The 21847-nt window shown below is 38.5% G+C and overlaps 1 protein-coding gene and 2 long non-coding RNA genes across 6 annotated transcripts; 1 reads left to right on the top strand and 2 right to left on the bottom strand.

Moving 5' to 3' along the window:
- Window positions 1–1786: 1786 nt before the first annotated feature.
- Window positions 1787–4139, bottom strand: LOC139188190 (uncharacterized). Of its 2 annotated transcripts, none has more exons than XR_011571464.1 (4): window positions 3923–4139; window positions 3610–3746; window positions 2933–3024; window positions 1787–2042 (listed from the first exon to the last, which is right to left on the bottom strand). It is a non-coding gene; the product is annotated as an uncharacterized lncRNA (long non-coding RNA). The 2 variants fall into 2 exon arrangements; XR_011571463.1 differs by having other exon boundaries at window positions 2933–2991.
- A 4032-nt stretch (window positions 4140–8171) lies between these two features.
- Window positions 8172–10450, bottom strand: LOC139188189 (uncharacterized). Of its 2 annotated transcripts, none has more exons than XR_011571462.1 (4): window positions 10234–10450; window positions 9921–10057; window positions 9244–9335; window positions 8172–8353 (listed from the first exon to the last, which is right to left on the bottom strand). It is a non-coding gene; the product is annotated as an uncharacterized lncRNA (long non-coding RNA). The 2 variants fall into 2 exon arrangements; XR_011571461.1 differs by having other exon boundaries at window positions 8201–8353; window positions 9244–9302.
- A 1070-nt stretch (window positions 10451–11520) lies between these two features.
- Window positions 11521–16133, top strand: LOC103435049 (MAR-binding filament-like protein 1-1). Of its 2 annotated transcripts, none has more exons than XM_008373451.4 (4): window positions 11521–11970; window positions 13435–13478; window positions 13602–13742; window positions 14121–16133. In XM_008373451.4, exons 1-4 carry the CDS (start codon window positions 11691–11693, stop codon window positions 15822–15824), a joined length of 2169 nt encoding a protein of 722 aa, XP_008371673.2. In that variant the 5' UTR covers window positions 11521–11690; the 3' UTR covers window positions 15825–16133. The 2 variants fall into 2 exon arrangements, with proteins under 2 accessions (XP_008371673.2, XP_008371681.2); XM_008373459.4 differs by having other exon boundaries at window positions 11538–11970; window positions 13438–13478.
- The last annotated feature ends 5714 nt before the right edge of the window (window positions 16134–21847 follow it).

Raw genomic sequence — 21847 nt, 5'->3', positions numbered from 1 at the left:
AACATTTTCTGTTGTACCAAAGTCCTCACTGATTTTGTGCATCAACACTATTGTTAGTGTGCATGTATCTAAAGTTAATCATATATTGTCGTGTGTTGTAACATTTTCACATGACCGTGTATTGACTTTGAATTCAACCACATCAACATTCTTGTTGTAAGAGCATCTCCAATGGAATCCTACCACCATTACATCAGTATGTTTTTAAATTTAGGGACTTTACGACTTCCGATGGGGCGGAGCTCCAATCTTTATAATAGAAGGACTGGCCTAAGTTTTTAAAATTTTCCTCACATTTGAGGACTACATAGGGACAACTTTGAGTGGGAAAGGGAGCCCACCCATGCGAAAGCTTGCATGCTTCTTCCAGTTGTTGGCTTTGAGTGGTGTTGATGTAGCTCATCCACTTCCTCTGGCAATGCGAGTCTACACTAGTCGCCAGATAGCTGCTGACATGTTGCAAGCCTAGGTCCCACATGCTTTTTTTTTTTGGAAAAATTACACATAGAGTATACTTTTAATACTTAATTGTATATTGAGACAACACTTTTTAAACATTTCAAAGAGAGACAAAAGTTAATACATGTGAAAAATGATATCATTGCCTTTTTTTTTCTCTAGAGTGTAAGTTACAAAATTACCCTTTATACTGGAAAAGTCTTTTTCACACTTATATCTCTTTCCTTTTCTCTCTTCAAGAAATATTGGTTCCATTTAATTATTCAATTTAATTATTCAAATGAATGAATGAACTCGTGGATCTATGACCTCTACCCAGTTTACCATCCCATTCCCATTCCTAGTTGGACAATTAAAGTTCCCATCTAATTTTAATTATTTGTCATACGGGTATAATTCCCTTCTTTTTTCCCTTTTCAAGTTAAATGTGCCTTGAAATTGGATTGAAGGATGTTATTGTTGCTTTATAATATATGATATTCAAATCAAACACAATTTATCACAGACAACCTTCCATTGACCAATTTAAGATGAGTTTCAAATCAAGCAAATTCTGAATTAGAAGACCTTTGCCTTGCTTCTCTCCCCCAAAATTCTACTATTTTATTTCAATCTTTATTAACGAAAAAATTCTATCAAAAATTTGAATTTGTAACATGAAAAAAAATAATACAAGAACTGGATTTTGCAAATGAAAATTTATCGAACACACCTACGACTTAATAAACCAAAAGATGAATTAGTGAAATTTTGTAAACATTGTTATTTATTGAAGACGAGTTGAACTGATTCTACAAAAAAGGTCGAGGACAGGTTACACTGCTACAAAAATGGTCGAAGATGGGTACTGATTCTAAAAAAAGGTCGAACATGGGTACTGATTCTAAAAAAAGGTCGAAGATGGGTTGAATTGATTTTGTAGAAACGTTGAACTGATTCAACAAAAATGGTCGAGGACGGGTTGAACTGATTCTGCAAAAACGGTCGATGACAGGATGAACTGATTATGCAAAAACGTTGAACTGATTCTGCAAAAATGGTCGAGGATGGGTTGAACTAATTTAGCAAAAATGGTCGAGGATGGATTGAACTGCGTTGAACTGATTCTGCAAAAACGGTCGAGGGCAGGTTAAACTAATTTTGCAAAAACGGTCGAGGACGGGTTGAATTGATTCTGTAAAAAGGGTCAAGGATGGGTTGAATTGCAAGAGGAAGGGTTGAACTGATTCTGAAAAATGGTCAAGGACTGATTGAACTGATTCTACAAAAATAGTCGATGACATGTTGAATTGATTATGCAAAAATGGTCGATCAATGATTGAGCTGATTCTGCAAAAATGGTTAAGGATGAGTTGAATTGATTCTAGTAATAAAGGATACAAACTGATTATTGACACACCCCGTCCCGAAGGAGGGCGTGCTGGCCATCACGTGAGAGTGACGTAACCATTTACACAGTTCGGAAGCTTTAAAAAAATTTCCAATTACTAAGATAACACACCCGAGGGTGAGTCTTACTTTTGTGAATTCTGTCAGAACACCGTTGGATTCCTCGTGGCCACCAAAGCTCTGCTAACTTGAACCTGGAGGGGCGCAAAACAAAATTGAGTGGGTCAGTAAAACAAAGTTTTTCGAAAACTTTTCATTTAAAACATTTCTAACCCCTCACCGTAAAACCTGTATACTTTCCCAGAAAATAGCATATATATAAACATATATATAAGCAAAAATCTCAAATCTCAAACCTTTAACACTTTTCAGAAAAAAAATATATATATATATATAAAACCATATGAAATCTCAAAACTTGAATTCCAAATCTTTAACATTTTTCAAGAAAAACATGTCATGCCATAAATCAAAATATAAATCAGGTGAAATAAGGAATCAATCGGAGACCCTGCAGTTGGTCCTATACGATTAATTCAATAGCTCAATATCTCACTAAGCCGGAGTCACCACAGTGACCTATACGGCCCTACTCTGCACATCACTCGGAACTACGTAAGGTAGTCTATACGATGAAAGGTGTAAAAATACGCTCTAGTGCTTCTCTCATCATATCATCAGCGCGCATAACTAAGGTCACCCACTAGTCGGAATCACGCCTAGTGATCTATACGACTAGCATGTCGGAACCCTCACATGGTCTGTACGACATCCACCTACTTGGATCCAAGGCGAGCGTGCGGTGTGGTGAATAAAATAAGCACTAACACCTAGGGTGCAGGTATGAGCTTAAACATCTTATCAACAATCAATTAAATGAATAATGAACTCACCTGACTTACCTGTGCCTCCACCGCACCATGCAACATGTATGCATCATATATCAATCATATAACTCATACGCAATTCACATTTTTCAAATAATTCTATGCATGGCATTTTTAAAACATATTTTCATATAAATTCATTTTCTGGGAAAAATCAATAGTATAAAGGTAGTACAAAAACAAAACTGCCCACTCACCTGGAGTTCGCCCAACAACTCCCTAGCACCACACATCAAGGCGTCATGAAGATTAGCGCCTAGAACAATAATCAAACCCAACCTCAGAAATCCTGCCGATAGAATACATAACTTATATAAGACACGTCACTACGTAATTCGATCCGGATGATTTACAACTCAGATTTCAAATCCGTAACTTCCAGAGGTCCACAATATACCTCTAGGACAACATCCTAAAATTTCAGTACCATCCAACGGTCGGATCTCCGTCAATTTCCAAAACTAAGTGACTGTTAACATTCTATTTTATGAACTTACAACTTCAATTCCGGAAGATCCGTAAATCGGATTCTCAATCCGTAAATTCCTATAATCCTCAAATATTACGTATTACAACGTATCAAAGTTTGGTGACGATCCAACGGTCGGATCGTCAATTCACATTTTCACCTAACCACGAATCGTAACCAACTTAGGTTCAATTATTCAATTTACGTCCATCAATTATCAAAACAGAACCTAGAACCTTAATCACAAGCTAATAATGACATTGGCGGGCCATTGGCCACGCGCCGCCGCGCGGGCCGCCGCGGGTGGCGGTTGGCCGCCCCGGCTCGCCGGAAAATTCAACTATTTCCAAAAATTACTAAAATTTGCAGATTTGAAGATCTCAATGAGTAGAACAACTTTCATACCTGAGGCCAAGGCCAATTTGGCCTGGAAGTGCTTCAATTTCACCAAAACCGTGAAGAACCCTAGAATTGGGTGTTTCCAATTCGACCTTCAAACTTGTTCCAACGCCTCAATTACCTCTTGGGCTTTGTTTTAGGTCCTAAAGGAATGCTAATGGTGTTAGTAATTGAAAGAAAACATTTCAAAATTTGGAGAATTTAAACAAAAGGGTCGCGGCACCCGTAGGGGTGTTCTTCGCGAAATCACAACGAAATTCAATGATTCTTGGGGTGAAACGTGAAGAGGGAAGGCCTAGATGATGATTGGGAGTGGTACCTTGATTCAATTCGTCGGAAAATTGGACGAAAATGGCGAAAACCCGCCGATTGGAAGTCGCGGGTTGCACGGGTATACGGGTTGGGGAAAACCCATTTCTTCCTTCTCTCCTCCGCTTCTCGCCCTCTCTCCTTTCCTCCTTTCCTTCCTCTAGTTGGTCAGCTTCTCCCTCTCTCTTCTCCCCATTCGGTCTCTCCTCCTTCTTCTCCGATTGGGCAGCTTTGCCCAATCCCTCTTCTTTTCTGTTTTCTTCTCACGCACACACACACACACAAAACTTTCTCTCATCCCAACCATCCATTTCATTCATCATTAAATCTGGGCCGTCCATTTTCATAAAAGAATTTCTATATTTTACTAAAATTATAATTCCTTAAAATCCCAACTTCAAACTTTAATAACTTCCTCGATATAACTCCAAATCACGAACCGTCTGCGCCCACGCGTCCGTAACGACGAGTACTACGGGGATATATCAAGAAAACAAATCTTAGATGGCACGACATGGTGATTAACCTCGAATAATGCACGTACCTTCAAAGGGCATTTTTGTAAAATCCTTTATGAAAACTTTAAAAATTCTTAAAATTAGGGACGGGCTGTCACAATCTACCCACCTTAAAGAAATTTCGTCCCCGAAATTTACACAATCTTTACAATCCAGCAATATCCATAAAACAGCCCGAAACACAACTCTCTCATTCGATTCTCTGACTTTCAAGTAGTTTCTTCCACTGAAAGATTCCTCCATAAATTTTCACCAAACTCAGAGTCTTGAATATCATCCGTCCCCAATTCTAACAATTTCGAAACACAAGACATAGCTTTCAACGGCCTTATGGCGTTACTCTAGGGAACAAACTGAAGGGACCAACATACCCAAGAAGTTTAACAGATCCCAATCTCCTTTTTCCATAAAACAAATAAATAACTGTTGCGCTTATCTGGAAAGGTTGATGTTCTCATACTGAAGTAACATACGCTGACGTCACAAGTCGATCAATTATTATTCAAATTCCAACCTAACTATTTTGTATACGAGGAAGCTTGTCCACGAAATCCATAGTAATATTCTCCCATTTCCGCCGTGGAATGGGAAATGACTACATTATTCCAAAAGACTTATTTCTTTCTGCTTTAACCTGATGACTGATGATACGCCTACTAACATACTTCGCCATTCCTCTTTTCATACCCGTCAATAGTACATGAACGAATGGTATGATAAATCTTAGTACTTTCGGGATGCATTGTAGAAGTGGAATAATGTACATCGTCAAAATTGCTTTCTTTAATTCCACACCATTAGGCATAAACACTTTGTTCCCTTGCATAAGCTTGTCATCTGATTCTCTAACTCTAAGGTCTTTCTTTTTCCCGTTATTCCTTGCTTTAAATAAATTCTTGAATTTCTTCGTCAAACGCTTGAGTCTCGAGTACGATCTACCAAATGGATCCAACTTGGAAATTAGCAAATAAGGCTTCTTCTCGATTTTTCGATACCCAACTTTACTCTAGTAGATTTCAAATCCACAAGAAGATGAACATAGCAAGCGTACCAAGCATTAATTCTCACTGGGGTCTTCCTACTAAATGCATCAGCCACAATATTAGCTCGACCACCCTAGTCGCACAATCATAATCACTAAGCAACTCAATCCACCTTTGTTGCCTAAGATTAATATCTCTCAGCGTAAACATATATTGGAGACTCTTATGATTCATTAAAATCTTGCATTTCTCACCAATAATATAATGTCTCCATAACTTCAAAGTAAGAATGATAGCCGCCAATTCCAAATCACACGTAGGGTAATTCATCTTATGAGATCCCAATGGCCATGAAGCATAGGCAATCATCCTACCATGCTGCATCAATGCGCATTCAAGAACATTCAAAGAAGTATTACTATAGACCACATAATTACCACTATCGTCTGGGAGTGTGAAAACAGATGCATGAGTGAGGGAATACTTTACTTGCTGAAGCTCTACTCATAATTTTTCATCCCACTCAAACTTAACCTCTTTTCTCATCAATCTCGCCAAGGGCGAAGCAATAATTAAAATCTTGGACGAACTATCGACAATATCCTGCTAATCCGAGAAAACTCTGAACCTCAGTCACAGTTCGCAATTGTTCCAAATTCTCAATCGTTGCTACTCTTTTAAGAATCCATTTGAATACCTTAAGTAGATATAATTAATTTATCCAACATTAGCATTTGCTAAACTTAGCATACATCAACGTTCCCTCAATCTTTGCAACACCAACTTTAAATATCTAGCATGCACTGCTCTAATCTTATCAATCTCGTCAATGGCAAACAATAACAACCCGGTCCAGATATCACTGGAATACTTCCTTCAGCAAACTCATAAAAGTAGCAGGTGCATTCGTCACTCCGTATGGCATCCTAACTTGAAATGACCATAACGAGTCCTGGATTCAGTCTTTTGAACATCCTCACTGTTAATCTTCAACTAATATCATTCAGACCTCTAGTCAATCTCAGAAAGTACCCAGGCGCCTCAGAGCTGATCAAATAATCATCAATACACAACAATGGATAACAGTTCTCAATCGTTACCCGATTCAATTACCTAATATCAATGCCTAGCCTTAATGTCCACTTTCTTCCTCACAAATAAACCGAAGCTTTTCCAATGTGATATAATAAGTTGAATGGAACTTTTAACTCAACCTGAACCAATCTCTAACATAGGATTTGTACCTAAAAACAATTCAATAATGGAACCCACATCTCTGCCTGGCGGTAATCTAGGTAAGTCATTTGGAAATACACCAGGAAAATGTCTAACCATCTTTACATCTTCCATACTATTAGGATCAACATCATTTAGCACCATATGAACTAAATATCTTGGCAGCCTTTTGATAACAATCTTCTTTGCTCTCTCAACATGAATAATGGCATGACTCACTCCACTTTACTTACCCCCAAAAGTAACCTCTGGTCATCCAGGTCGACAAAAATTAACTGATTCCCCATAGCAATCTAGCTTGGCACATTTATTCTGCACCCACTTTGTGCCAAAAATCACCTCAAAATCCACAATATCCAACGGAATAAAATTCACCGACATGACATTTTTCACCATCACCGGACACCCTAAATAGCACCATACTAACGTAGGATGACCTACCTGTTTACTTGCTTAACGAATCCAACAAATAAGTTATAAATATTACGGTATGCAGCCCGCAATACAAATAACCCAATGTTGTCTCGATAAGTAAGTAACAATTCCTGAATGTGTAATATTATCTTGTTCTTCCTTAGAAATACATAAATACGCCTCGATCGTGCTCCAACATTACTTTCTTTGGCAACATCATCCATAATAAGAAATATATCAGTTGGAGTCAGCTAGAATGACCTGTGCGACTGAGTCTACAACTTGACTATCCATGCTAGCTCATAAGTCGAAGTCACATATAGTGACCTGTACGACTTACCCGTCAATTTTCCAAGTGATATGTTAAGGAAGACTGTTGGGTAACAACTGATCTCAGGGACAATTCATACCTCTATGTCCCATCCGTCCACATGAACACATTCACTGATTCCCACACTCTCCAAAGTGTCTAATATTATACCTATGGCACAAATATACATTTCCTCTACCAGAGTCATCTTGTCTCAGAAATCTGGGATCACTAGTAAATCTATCACTTCGCATCTGACCAGTGGCAGTAAAACCTAAGCTGGGAAAATTAGCTCTAATTTCACTTCCTTTGAAGCTCTGAGTCCTCCGAGGTCTTTGATATGACGAATCTTTAACTTTATCGTCTTATTCTGATTCTCATTCCTTTCTTATTCCTCTTTACTCTCGCTGATCATATTCTCAAAGTCTTTAAAGCCCAACAACATCTCGTAAACTCTTGGTAAAAAGTACAATGGATTGTGGTCGCCAAAGAACGTCACTTCTTCTTATTATCCAGCCAAAAACGACATAACACCTCGACCGGATTAGTAACAACATCCGAATGGAAACAAGGCAAGTCTGTATTCAAATTTAACTTATAACCAGTCTCAAGGTTCCTTTAGATAATAGACTGAATCACAATGGCAATAGTTCCCCCCCAAACTACTATATCAGGGAATTTAGGCTCATCCGAACTACGTGGCTCGCTACGAGGCGGTATAGTTCTGACAGAAAACACTAGGAAATTCTCAAGATGTCCAGAATTGCAACCTAGGCTCTGATACCAACTGACACACCCCGTCCCGAAGGAGGGCGTGCTGGCCATCACGTGAGAGTGACGTAACCATTTACACAGTTCGGAAGCTTTAAAAAAATTTCCAATTACTAAGATAACACACCCGAGGGTGAGTCTTACTTTTGTGAATTCTGTCAGAACACCGTTGGATTCCTCGTGGCCACCAAAGCTCTGCTAACTTGAACCTGGAGGGGCGCAAAACAAAATTGAGTGGGTCAGTAAAACAAAGTTTTTCGAAAACTTTTCATTTAAAACATTTCTAACCCCTCACCGTAAAACCTGTATACTTTCCCAGAAAATAGCATATATATAAACATATATATAAGCAAAAATCTCAAATCTCAAACCTTTAACACTTTTCAGAAAAAAAATATATATATATATATAAAACCATATGAAATCTCAAAACTTGAATTCCAAATCTTTAACATTTTTCAAGAAAAACATGTCATGCCATAAATCAAAATATAAATCAGGTGAAATAAGGAATCAATCGGAGACCCTGCAGTTGGTCCTATACGATTAATTCAATAGCTCAATATCTCACTAAGCCGGAGTCACCACAGTGACCTATACGGCCCTACTCTGCACATCACTCGGAACTACGTAAGGTAGTCTATACGATGAAAGGTGTAAAAATACGCTCTAGTGCTTCTCTCATCATATCATCAGCGCGCATAACTAAGGTCACCCACTAGTCGGAATCACGCCTAGTGATCTATACGACTAGCATGTCGGAACCCTCACATGGTCTGTACGACATCCACCTACTTGGATCCAAGGCGAGCGTGCGGTGTGGTGAATAAAATAAGCACTAACACCTAGGGTGCAGGTATGAGCTTAAACATCTTATCAACAATCAATTAAATGAATAATGAACTCACCTGACTTACCTGTGCCTCCACCGCACCATGCAACATGTATGCATCATATATCAATCATATAACTCATACGCAATTCACATTTTTCAAATAATTCTATGCATGGCATTTTTAAAACATATTTTCATATAAATTCATTTTCTGGGAAAAATCAATAGTATAAAGGTAGTACAAAAACAAAACTGCCCACTCACCTGGAGTTCGCCCAACAACTCCCTAGCACCACACATCAAGGCGTCATGAAGATTAGCGCCTAGAACAATAATCAAACCCAACCTCAGAAATCCTGCCGATAGAATACATAACTTATATAAGACACGTCACTACGTAATTCGATCCGGATGATTTACAACTCAGATTTCAAATCCGTAACTTCCAGAGGTCCACAATATACCTCTAGGACAACATCCTAAAATTTCAGTACCATCCAACGGTCGGATCTCCGTCAATTTCCAAAACTAAGTGACTGTTAACATTCTATTTTATGAACTTACAACTTCAATTCCGGAAGATCCGTAAATCGGATTCTCAATCCGTAAATTCCTATAATCCTCAAATATTACGTATTACAACGTATCAAAGTTTGGTGACGATCCAACGGTCGGATCGTCAATTCACATTTTCACCTAACCACGAATCGTAACCAACTTAGGTTCAATTATTCAATTTACGTCCATCAATTATCAAAACAGAACCTAGAACCTTAATCACAAGCTAATAATGACATTGGCGGGCCATTGGCCACGCGCCGCCGCGCGGGCCGCCGCGGGTGGCGGTTGGCCGCCCCGGCTCGCCGGAAAATTCAACTATTTCCAAAAATTACTAAAATTTGCAGATTTGAAGATCTCAATGAGTAGAACAACTTTCATACCTGAGGCCAAGGCCAATTTGGCCTGGAAGTGCTTCAATTTCACCAAAACCGTGAAGAACCCTAGAATTGGGTGTTTCCAATTCGACCTTCAAACTTGTTCCAACGCCTCAATTACCTCTTGGGCTTTGTTTTAGGTCCTAAAGGAATGCTAATGGTGTTAGTAATTGAAAGAAAACATTTCAAAATTTGGAGAATTTAAACAAAAGGGTCGCGGCACCCGTAGGGGTGTTCTTCGCGAAATCACAACGAAATTCAATGATTCTTGGGGTGAAACGTGAAGAGGGAAGGCCTAGATGATGATTGGGAGTGGTACCTTGATTCAATTCGTCGGAAAATTGGACGAAAATGGCGAAAACCCGCCGATTGGAAGTCGCGGGTTGCACGGGTATACGGGTTGGGGAAAACCCATTTCTTCCTTCTCTCCTCCGCTTCTCGCCCTCTCTCCTTTCCTCCTTTCCTTCCTCTAGTTGGTCAGCTTCTCCCTCTCTCTTCTCCCCATTCGGTCTCTCCTCCTTCTTCTCCGATTGGGCAGCTTTGCCCAATCCCTCTTCTTTTCTGTTTTCTTCTCACGCACACACACACACACAAAACTTTCTCTCATCCCAACCATCCATTTCATTCATCATTAAATCTGGGCCGTCCATTTTCATAAAAGAATTTCTATATTTTACTAAAATTATAATTCCTTAAAATCCCAACTTCAAACTTTAATAACTTCCTCGATATAACTCCAAATCACGAACCGTCTGCGCCCACGCGTCCGTAACGACGAGTACTACGGGGATATATCAAGAAAACAAATCTTAGATGGCACGACATGGTGATTAACCTCGAATAATGCACGTACCTTCAAAGGGCATTTTTGTAAAATCCTTTATGAAAACTTTAAAAATTCTTAAAATTAGGGACGGGCTGTCACAATTATGCATATAGTTTCAAAGCTGATTATGCATATAGTTTCAAAGCTGATTATGCAGGAATAGTCAAAGATGAGTTAAGGTTATGACTCATTAATTTTGTTGGAGTTATGAGGGCTGAATTCTATTAATAGCCCAAAAGCTTTAGAGGTATGATTGATATTTTAAAACATTGGGCTAGGCTTTAGTTATTTTTATGTTTTTGTCCCTCCTTGACATGTTTAAAAACTAGTGAAGTTCCTTGAAATATAGTAAAAGTTTTTGTCTCAATATATAAAGCTCCTTTTATAATAATTTATAAATTATGTATAGAAATTAAATAGAAATATCCTTAATTGACTAACAGAGATAAAAACAAGGACCAATTGGCCAAATTGAAAGCATATGAACTAAATTGACATAATGACTAAAACACATGGACCATTATAACATTTAAGCCTAATTAAAAATTATTGTTTGATATTAGAAAAAGGATAATATAATTAAAAATGAGTAATGTTAGAGAAATCATCTATTTAAATCGAATTTTGTAAACCAATATGATGTGATTGTTAATGATTATATTATTATTTCATTGTTAATTAATGTACTTATTTCATATTAATAACATGTCACTTAATTTACAAAGTTGATCTAAAAAATGGTTTATTCAGCTTATCCTTCGAAAAAGAGGAAACGAACATGAAAGTTGGATGGTTTGTGTATCTTTCACCATCAGCCATAGAGACGCCAACTGAAACCGAAAAACTTAAAAAAAAAAGAGCAAAAGCTCTGCCTGAGAGCTCAACACACTATCCCCTTAATCCCAACCAGGCCAGAGGCAAACAAATCAATCAATCAAGAAACAAAAGCAATGGACTTTCTGATGGGGAGCTCTTGCTTTTTGCACTCTCCCCTCTCCCTCTCTCCTTTCCCCTCTTCTTCTTGTTCTTCTTCTCACCCCATTTTCCTGTGTTCCACCTCTGGGAGTGCAGAGACCAGGAGGAGAAGGACGGTGGTACCAATGGCGTCCCTGCGCCAGGAGGACTCGAACGACGGTGTGTGTAGCATGAGGAGGGCTATTCTATTTGTGGGTATTTCAGTTCTTCCACTCTTGCAGCTCAGGGCCACTGCTCTTGAAGGCTTGGCCACTAGTAAGTTGAACTTTCATTGTGATTCAAATTGGTTTCTTTCTTCTTGGTGGGTGGGATTGGAGATCATGAAACTTTTGGGAAATGGAAAATGGAAAATTTTCGCTGTAATCGAATTTTTAAGGCAAAAAGCTTATTGGGTTTGTTACTTGTTTGCCATTTTAAAGATTTGGGTTTGTTGCAAATAGTCTTTTGAGAAACTTATTAGAATTTGAATGAGTTCTTCTTATTCTTTACAAAAGGATATTCTTTTTCTGTTTGAAGTGACTGGTGAGTGTTGACTCAAGATTCTGTAAATGGATTAGGGGTTTTGATAATGCAGTTTTAGTTTAAGGGGTGCTATTGCCAATAAAGATCGAAAATCTGATTGTGATTAGGCAATTCTAGATTCTAGAATGGTTATGGTGTATTGCCTTTGCACTTTATCAAGTGGGAAGTTTCTACTTGTAAACATAAGTGATTGTAATTTGTATGATTGTTTTGGGGTTTAGGGTTTAGGGTGGTAGATGAGTGCAGAAACACAGGTAAACGAGGATGTATGGTGCATAAGTGTTATGGATTGTCTCGTCCAAAATGCCCCATATTGAAAGTTTGAAACAAATAGTGTATCGTTGGATAGTTTATAAGCCCTTGGACACCCTTCCCTTACAAGATGGTTTTGTAGGGGTAAGTTCTACCCATCATTCGTGACTTTGAATGCTTAATCAGGACTAAAGAGAAAATCTGACATGTTTTAGGTTGTTTTAAGCTTGTTTAGTTTGTTAGTTAAACTTAATGCCAGGCCAGCTACTTAAATTTATTGTCGGATCAGCTGTTCTGCGAGTCAGTTTCTTCTTTTAGCAACTCAAAATAGCAGCAGAATTTGTGTAGTTTAGCAGATTAGCCAGGCACAGCACAAGTCCTGCCCCAAGTCATCCAGGTAATTTTAAGTGAGAAATTGATGATATCCCAAAATTTAGTCCATTTTCTTTAATATTTGAATACTAAGTGGAGCATTAGTGGGCCTAAAAGACACCTTTCATGTCGAGTATCTGCGATATGTGGATTGGTATGGATTGTCATGTTGGAGTTTTAGTTTCTTTGTTCATCATTTTGCCAACCAAAGTCATGTTGGATTTTTAGTTTCTTTGTTCATCATTTTGCCAACCAAGCTAAGGGAAAAGGATGCAGACAAGCAGAATTTAAGTAGAGTTCCACAAAACACAGCTCATATCCTTTAAATGTGCGGAGTTAGGATATATGTGCGGATCCTATTAATTAGGCAATAATATTTCAAGGGTAGTTTAGGGTATTTACTAAACCTTCTCTTTATATATTCTTTTTACGAAGATTCTTACAATGTGCTGCATTTTTAGTTCTTTTCTTAACATGGACTGGTGTTACTATAAATTATTATCTTTTGTAAAAAGTTTCCATTTCATTTCATGCGGTTTATGCATTAGTTCCTTTATTTCCCTTTTTTTTTAGAAGAAAGTGAGCTAAAGACACCAGATGGGAGTAAAAACACAGAGGTACGAAGTTACGAATGTCTACTAGACTCCCTAAAAAAATCTGTATATAATACCCTTCCTTTTTATTTTGTTACTTGTTTGTTATAAGGCTTAATTTTCTGAAGTGAGTTATTCATTGAACAGGAAGCACCTCAAACAAATGCAGCTCCAAATCCCGTTTTGTCTCTCCTGAATGGCATTGGTATTTTCAGTTCTGGTGTCCTTGGTGCGCTCTATGCATTGACTCGGTCAGAAAAGAAAGCCACTGATGCCATAGTCGAATCTGTAAGTCTCTATTCAATACCACAGAAAAAGCTTTTCTTTACATGCTGAGACAACACAGACATACCATAGATGCTGACGGGAGTCCAGTCTCTTTGAAAAGGAACTTCAAAATGTACAAAAAAATGTAATGCGTCTTTTAACTTGTTTCCCAATCTTGTGTTCTTAAATGCTTCCTTGAAAACAATCCCCACTCTGGCGGTCCCTTTTTCTTACCTGGTTTCTCTATTTTATAGAAATGCATACTAAGCTCTACCCGTTAATGTACGAGTCTCTGAGCTCGAAAGATCATACTCCTTTACTTTTGGGTTCTGTTCATAAAAATACTTTTAGATGCTTTGTTTGATTTAACCCACATTTACTTTGGTTGAAAATGCACAGATGAAGACCAAGCTGAAAGAAAAGGAAGCTGCTATTGTTTCATTGGGGAAATGCTATGAATCCAAGTTACTAGGTGAACAGGAAGAACGTAGCAAGCAACTTGCAAAGGCAAAGGAAGAGCAGAATTCTTTAACAAGCCAACTGAGTTTGGCAAAAAGTACAATTGCAAGCTTAGGAAAGGAGTTAAATGGTGAAAAGAAATTGATTGAGGAGCTTAAAACTCAAATTGACAGTATTAAAACCAACCTTTCAAAGGCCGGAGAAGATAAGGTAGTACTTGAAGAGAATTTGAAGGAAAAGCAAAACTCAATTGAAGTCCTACAGGGAAGGATTGATTTGCTCAATTCAGAAATCAAGGATAAAGAAAACAATGTCCGAAGTCTTGGCTCTTCTCTTGCCGAAAAAGATTTGGAGTTGAGGGACTTGAAAGCTACCTACAATCAAAGGAGGGATGAACTAACGAATGCACTTTTAGATAGTCAAATGTTGAAAGATGAACTCCTGAAAAATCAAAAGGAATTAGAATTGAAAAATTCCTCTCTCGATGAACTGAATGCAACAGTTAGTTCTTTAACTTCTGAATTAGATGATTCGAAGAGGGAGTTTGATGCTATTCAGGAGGAATACAATAATCTGAAAACATCCTCCTGTAGAAAGGCGGATTTGGATGCTAAGCTTTTGGGAGAAAGGGAAGAGAAATTTCAGCAGCTAAAGGAAAAGCTTGAACTTGCTCTGAGTGGCATGAGTAGAAACAAAGAATTAATTGCTGATTTGACCCGAGAGAAGGAAAACTTGAAGGAACTTCTGGATAGAGAACTGGAAATTGAAACGAATTTGAAACATGAACTCCAGAGCACTCAGGAAGCTCTTGCAAAATCAAGAAGTGAAGCTTCCAATCTGGAAAATCAATTAAAACAGTCAAAAACTTTGTACATGGAACTTGAAGCTGAGATCTCTAGGGTTCAGGCCAAGTTTACTGGAGTTACGGAATCACTGCAGAGAACCCTTGATGAGGCTACGTTAAGTGGTGATGCGGTTGCTGGTGAGCTTTCTGCAGCAAAAGAACTTCTGAAGAAGACAAATGAGGAGCTGCAAGTTCTGTCCCATGAACTAACAGTTGTTGCAGAAAAACGTGATAGCCTGCAGGAGGAGTTGGTTGATGTCTACAAAAAAGCTGAAAGAGCTTCAAGTGATCTAAAAGAAGAAAAGGAGCTAGTTTCTTCTTTGAAAAAAGAAGTTAAAGCTTTGGAGAAACAGATTTCGAAGGACAAGGAGTCTCGGAAATCTCTTGAAACAGACCTGGAAGAGGCTACCAAAGCACTGGATGAGATGAACCGAAATGCAATGGTGCTTTCCCAAGATTTAGAGACGGCTAATTCTCTAATTTCTAGCCTTGAAGATGAGAAAGAGGTGGTTTACAATTCCCTAACAGAGCATAAGATTGCGTCCAAAGAGGCCCGAGAAAGCATGGAAGATGTCCATAATCTTGTCATGAGACTAGGCGAGGAAAGGGAGGGTCTGGAGAAGAGAAGCAAAAAATTGGAAGAGGAATTGGCATCTGCCAAGGGTGAAATATTGCGGCTAAGAAGTCAAATAAATTCGTCAAAAGATCTTGTAAATAATCAGCAACCACCGGAAGAGGCTGAAGAGCCTGTCACTGTTACTCCAAGACGTGGTGGTAGGAGGAAAAAGGCTGCCGAGTAAAGATAGTGAACTATTTTAATTGCGGTAATCTTCTTTTCCCGATTATTTTGAGTCTTCCTATACCATCATCCTTTGAAGCCAGTTGTTCTTTGGCTCTCTTCCTCTTGGACTTCAAAAATTTTCCCCGATATCAAATGCATTATACAAGTAGGATGCTGAGGGAGAAGTGAAAATGATTTGTATGTAACACAGATCTTGAGTCCGAATGTGATTCCCTTGTACACACATGTTCAGTGTATAGTATCGATCGTGGAGTTCAGTGGATTTATAGAAGATTCAATATTCAATATGTTCTTACAAGTTTCTGCATCTCTACTTGACTATCTGTATGAATAGATTGTACTTGAGGACGAGGTTCTCGGATTATCCGTGTTTAACTTGAAAATCCCTACACAACCCTACTCATCCAATGCACGATTGTTTGTTTTCGTTTTTCCTAATTTGACATTGTTGGAAATAAATGTATCAGTACTCCGGCACCAATTCAAATTCTTCATGCAGTCAGTCAGTGACTGCACAGCACACTCAGAAAAAGAGTTGTAGTCTAATTCACTCATGTCTCTGATTGTCCGTTCTATTAAGGTCCTACATTTATGCTTAGACCAGGCAGCTCAATGCCTCAAACCCCAGAAAATTTACAAACTATTTCTTCTGCATTGTGATTGTGGAGATACGGAATTAAAATCCAATGGAAAGAATTACATCCACAAATTGAATCATGTGAGAATAAAGTGGGTGGTGAATAAACTGAACTGTAGGTAATTCACAAAAAGGTTTTTTTTTTTTTTTTTTTTTCCTTTTACTAAAATGGTCTTTGAGAATAGCATAACTTCTTATTTTGGTCATTTGACAATGAAAATAGATAGAAGTGGATCTATGAGTTTGTCCACTACAAATCATTTTAGTCATTTCGTGAACAACCATGTGACCACCTTCTTTAGGGTATTTTTATCAAACCAACTCCTTTACCTAATGGAGATATTAACAATTTTTAACGGAATGACCAAAATAATTTATGATGGACAAACTCAAGTACCATGGATTTTCAATGTAAAAAGTTATAATTTAACTAAAAATGTTTCATAAAATAAAATAAAAAATAAAAGCATGCAGATGACACAGAGTGATCCCTTCGAGTGGAAGATAAAACTAAGGTTGGAGTTGCTGTGGCACAAAGTAGTACAAAATGCTATTAAAAAAAGGGTAAATCTCTGTTTACTACCCTCATGTTTCGTGGTTTTCAACATTTAGTACATCTTTTTTCATCCCAGAGTCATACCTAAAGTGTAAATTTTGGGACAGTCTCATACATCTGTTAGTCAAATTGTTAAGTCTCCTGTTAAGTGATGATGTGGCACCCATGTGGACAATGACTGGGCACCACGTGTCATTAAGGGGTCCACATGCTTTTTTCTTTCTTTCTTTCTTTCTTCTCTTCAGAGGTGATGTGGATTTTTTTCTCTCTCTCTTTTCTTCTTCTTCTTCTTCTTCCTTTCTTCTCTTCCTTTCTCCCCAGAATCCCCACGTCCCACCAGCCAATTTGCCTTTCTAGACCAACCCATTTCTGAAACCCTACCTACGTGCCATCACTCCACCTCGCCGCCGCTCAACCTCCACCCATATGTGCAAATCCTAAATGTCAGTCGACGTCACCCATCCAGTCTTCACCCCTCGCCACACCCTATGCACCCAGCGATCCACTCAATCCACCAATCCAACTTCCGCCGCCTCTTCCTCATTCGAACATCCTTCCACCTTCACCCTCTCTTGGTGCTGCAAACTCCGCGGAAAAGACGCCGTTGTTTTCCAGCGCAAGTTTCGCGTCAAGCTTTTTGCCGTAGAACTAAAAAAACTGACTCTCCACCCTCTACCGCAGCCACCACACTTCCATCATCAAGCTCATACCTTCCCCCAACCCCTTCCCTTCGTTCTTTCCTTTGCAACCCCCACCCTCCCTCATCTCCTCTGCAACCCCCACCCATCTCTTATGCATTTATCATCATTTATCATCCATTGTCAAATAATAAATTTTTTTTTTTAAAATCTGGGCCTCGCCTACCCTCACCCACGCTCCCACCCAACCTTCCCTCCTGACCCTTCTCTGCGCCACCCAACCCTCCCTCCATCCTTTCATCCCTCTCTTTCCATGGCCGTCGCCGACATCACCTCCTACCATCCATAATAACCCGATTATCACCCCTAGATCTAACATAATGTTCAAAACAATCAGAAAGCACTCATTGATATCACTCCACACCAAGCACTTACCATTATTGGTGGTCTGCGCGGTGCCCGGAACTACACCGCTGCATTTCCATGGCCGTTGTTGCTAGGCTTTTGGATAGCGTCGATTTCCTAAATTGCCAAAGCAACGATGATTTTAGCAAATCTAGGGTTGGCTTCGAATTTTCTGGGTTTTGTCTTCTTAAAACCAAGTGTGAAGGTTTCAAGTGGAGGATTTGAAGGTGTCAGGGTTCGATTTGAGGGACATTTGAGGGACGCGCAGGTGGGGCATTCGGTGGCGTATGAGTTCGACGTGGAGGTGGACAACAAGGTCCTGTCTTTCAAGCTTCTGGAGGACGTCGACCGCTGGGACTACGTCCACTTGCCCATTTTTAGGGTCGAGGACAAAAATGGGTTGGTCTAGAAAGGCAAATCGAATAGTGGGAGGTGGGGATTATGGGGAGAAAGGAGGAAGAAGAAGAAGATGAAGAACGAGCTACCAAGTGAAAAGATTTTCTAGTTTACAAAAGATTTTACTTATTTGATTAATCAAATGAAAAAACATAAATAAACTAAACATTATGCCACCATACTTATTTAAGTTATTATACATTTTTTCATGGGAGTTTTGTTCCCACTTCAAGATTATCTCTTGTAAAAAATAATGTTTTAAAATATCAGCCATACCTTTAAGGCTTTAGGGCTAATAATAGAATTCAGCCTTCATAACTCCAACAAAATTAATGTGCCATAAGCTTAACCCATCTTTGACTATTTCTACAGAATCAGTTTTGAAATTATATGCAGAATCAATTTGTATAATTTATTACTAAAATTAGTCCAACCCATCCTCGGTTATTTTTGCAGAATCAGTTCAACCCATTTTCGACCGTTTTTGTAGAATCAATTCAACCATTCCTCCTGCAATTCAACTTATTATTGACCATTTTTGCAAAATCAGTTCAACCTGTCCTTGACCGTTTGTGCAGAATCAGTTCAACCTGTCATCGACCGTTTTTGCAGAATTAGTTCAACCCATCATCGATCATTTTTACTAAATTAGTTCAACCCGTCCTCGGCCATTTTTGCAGAATCAGTTCAACATTTTTGCAGAATTAGTTCATCCCGTCATCGACTGCTTTTGCAGAATCAGTTCAACTTGTCATTAACCATTTTTGCTTAATCAATTCAAAATTTCCACAAAATCAATTCAATCCATCCTCAACCATTTTTGCAGAATCAATTCAACCTGTCATCGACATTTTTTTAGAATCAGTACCCATCGTTGACCAGTTTTGCAACAGTTCAACCCGTCCTCGACCATTTTTGTAGAATCAATTCAACTCGTTTTCGATAAATGACATTGTTTACAAAATTTCACTAATTCATCTTTTGGTTTACTAAGTCGTAGGTGTGTTCGATAAATTTTCATTTGCAAAATCCAGTTCTTGTATTATTTTTTTCATTTTACAAATTTGAATTTTTGATAGAATTTTTTTTTCGTTAACAGAGATTGAAATAAAACAGTAGAATTTTGGGGGGGGGGGGGTGGGAGAGAAGCAAGGCAAAGGTCTTCTAATTCAGAATTTGTTTGATTTGAAACTCATCTTAAATTGGTGAATGGAAGGTTATCTATGATAAATCGTGTTTGATTTGAATATCATATACTATAAAGCAGCAAGAACATCCTTCAATTCAATTTCAAGGCACATTTAACTTGAAAAGGGAAAAAAGAAGAGAATTATACCCGTCTAACAAATAATTAAAATTAGATGGGAACTATAATTGTCCAACTAGGAATGGGAATGGGATGGTAAACTGGGTAGAGGTAGTAGATCCACAAGTTTATTCATTCATTTGAAAAATTAAATGGAACCAATATTTCTTGAAGAGAGAAAAGAGCAATGGTTGAAGAGATATATGACACATCCCGACCTAGATCGAGGCATGCTGGCCATCACGTGAGGGTGACGTAGCCATGTGCACAATGCGGAAGAAATAGAAATATAAGGGAAATGCGAATGGATGAAAACCAAACTACTAGCAGTACTAGCTAAGATAAAGTGCTAGAAAGAGATTAGGTGTGAAATAACAACCAAAGCATAAATAGTCTAAGTGCAATCAAGCAGATAAGTACTCATTATACAACACCCAAGGGTGATCCTACATTTATGATGCTCTGTTAGAACCACTGTTGAAATCGTCGTAATCCACCAAAGCACGACTACCTAAAACCTGGAGGGGCGCAAAACAGAAAGTGTGAGTGGGCAAAAACAAAGCTTTTCCAAAATCATTTCATTTATCAAAAGTTCTAACCCCTCGCCGTAAAACTTGTATAATTTCCCAGAAAATAATAATAATAATAATAATAAGATGTATCAGAAATCATACTCAAGATGAAAATCCATGGAAGTATACCATGCCAAAGTATCTTAATGCAATGTTATAAGTAATCCAGGCAAAATAAATCAATGTCAAATATCGCATCAGCCAAATCTTTCTAACTCAAACTGCATTGCTGAATATATAGCTCATAACAAATCTCAACCATATCAAATCAAATCCTGCACATGAGTTAGAACCACCTAAAGTGGTCTGTACGACAAGACTAGGTGTAAAGTAAATATACTCTAGTGTTACGATCACGTGAAGGTTGTGCGAATAATAGCAGGTCACCTACGAGTCGGAACCACCTAAAGTGGTATGTACGACAAGCCTGTGTACCTAACTTGGATCCAAGGTGCATATGGTGCGGGAGGTGAACATCACGTGAAGGATTGTGCTGTAACTTTGGGCGGGAGCACTAACACCGGGGTGCAGGTTTATGAGCTTTCAATACATCACATCATATCTCACATAACTGAAGTAATCTCATATCTTTAATTTATGAACTTACCTGGTACTTACCTGTGTGTCCGCATCACCAATCATAATTATATGCAACTACTAATGCATCAATAAAATAGGCAGATACTTTGCATGGCATTTCAAAACGCATAATCATTCAATTTCATTTTCTGGGAAAAATCTCAAGTATATAGGTATATACGGAAAACCAAAAGCCCACTCACTGATATGTCGAAGGGTCGTATCCCTCGAGCCTCGATTGATGGCGCTCGTCTTCAGGATAGGTCTCACCTATATGTAAAATAACTAAATAAACGTTATTTAAAGCACATATACAAAACTAGGAAATAACTTCTCATACAAAGCTCAAATGGGGTATTTGAATATACCACCATGACCTACTCAACCTCAGGAACATCCCCATATTTTTAGAAAAAAATTTCAACCTCTACGCGCCGGCCAAGGCATGGCCAGACGCTCCCCCACGCACGGCCAAACCCTAACTGAAGCTTAACTGCTTTTAGGAATATTCCGTTAAATCTTAACAAAAGTTAACAGCGTTACCTAATGCCGTTAGAATATTTCGTTAGACTTGATGGAATATTCCCCTTCGTCTTCCTTGGATTGCCGGAGATCGTCGTCGGCGCCGGTTTTTGAAAAAACAATCAAACCTTCATATCTTATTCGATTCTCAACCAGAAGTCACAAAATTTGTACCAATTTGAAGCTTAGGATGAGAGGAACAAAACCTTACCACTTTCAAACCTTGAAATCCACTGGATTTTGCTGGAGGAACCTCGATAATTCGACCAAACTTGAAACTTGCCAAACTCGACTTCCCGACATCCAAAACACTTCGTTTTTCCTCTCTGAGTTTCGTGAAGATGTCTTAAAGCTCACTAGCAGCTTAAAATCTTCTAAAAACTTTGAAATCACAAGTGCATGAACAGTGC

This window comes from Malus domestica, chromosome 09, assembly GCF_042453785.1.
Source record: "Malus domestica chromosome 09, GDT2T_hap1".
Taxonomy (NCBI): domain Eukaryota; kingdom Viridiplantae; phylum Streptophyta; class Magnoliopsida; order Rosales; family Rosaceae; genus Malus; species Malus domestica.
Note: the sequence above shows the minus strand (reverse complement) of the source record. Positions and strands in the feature narration are given on the sequence as shown.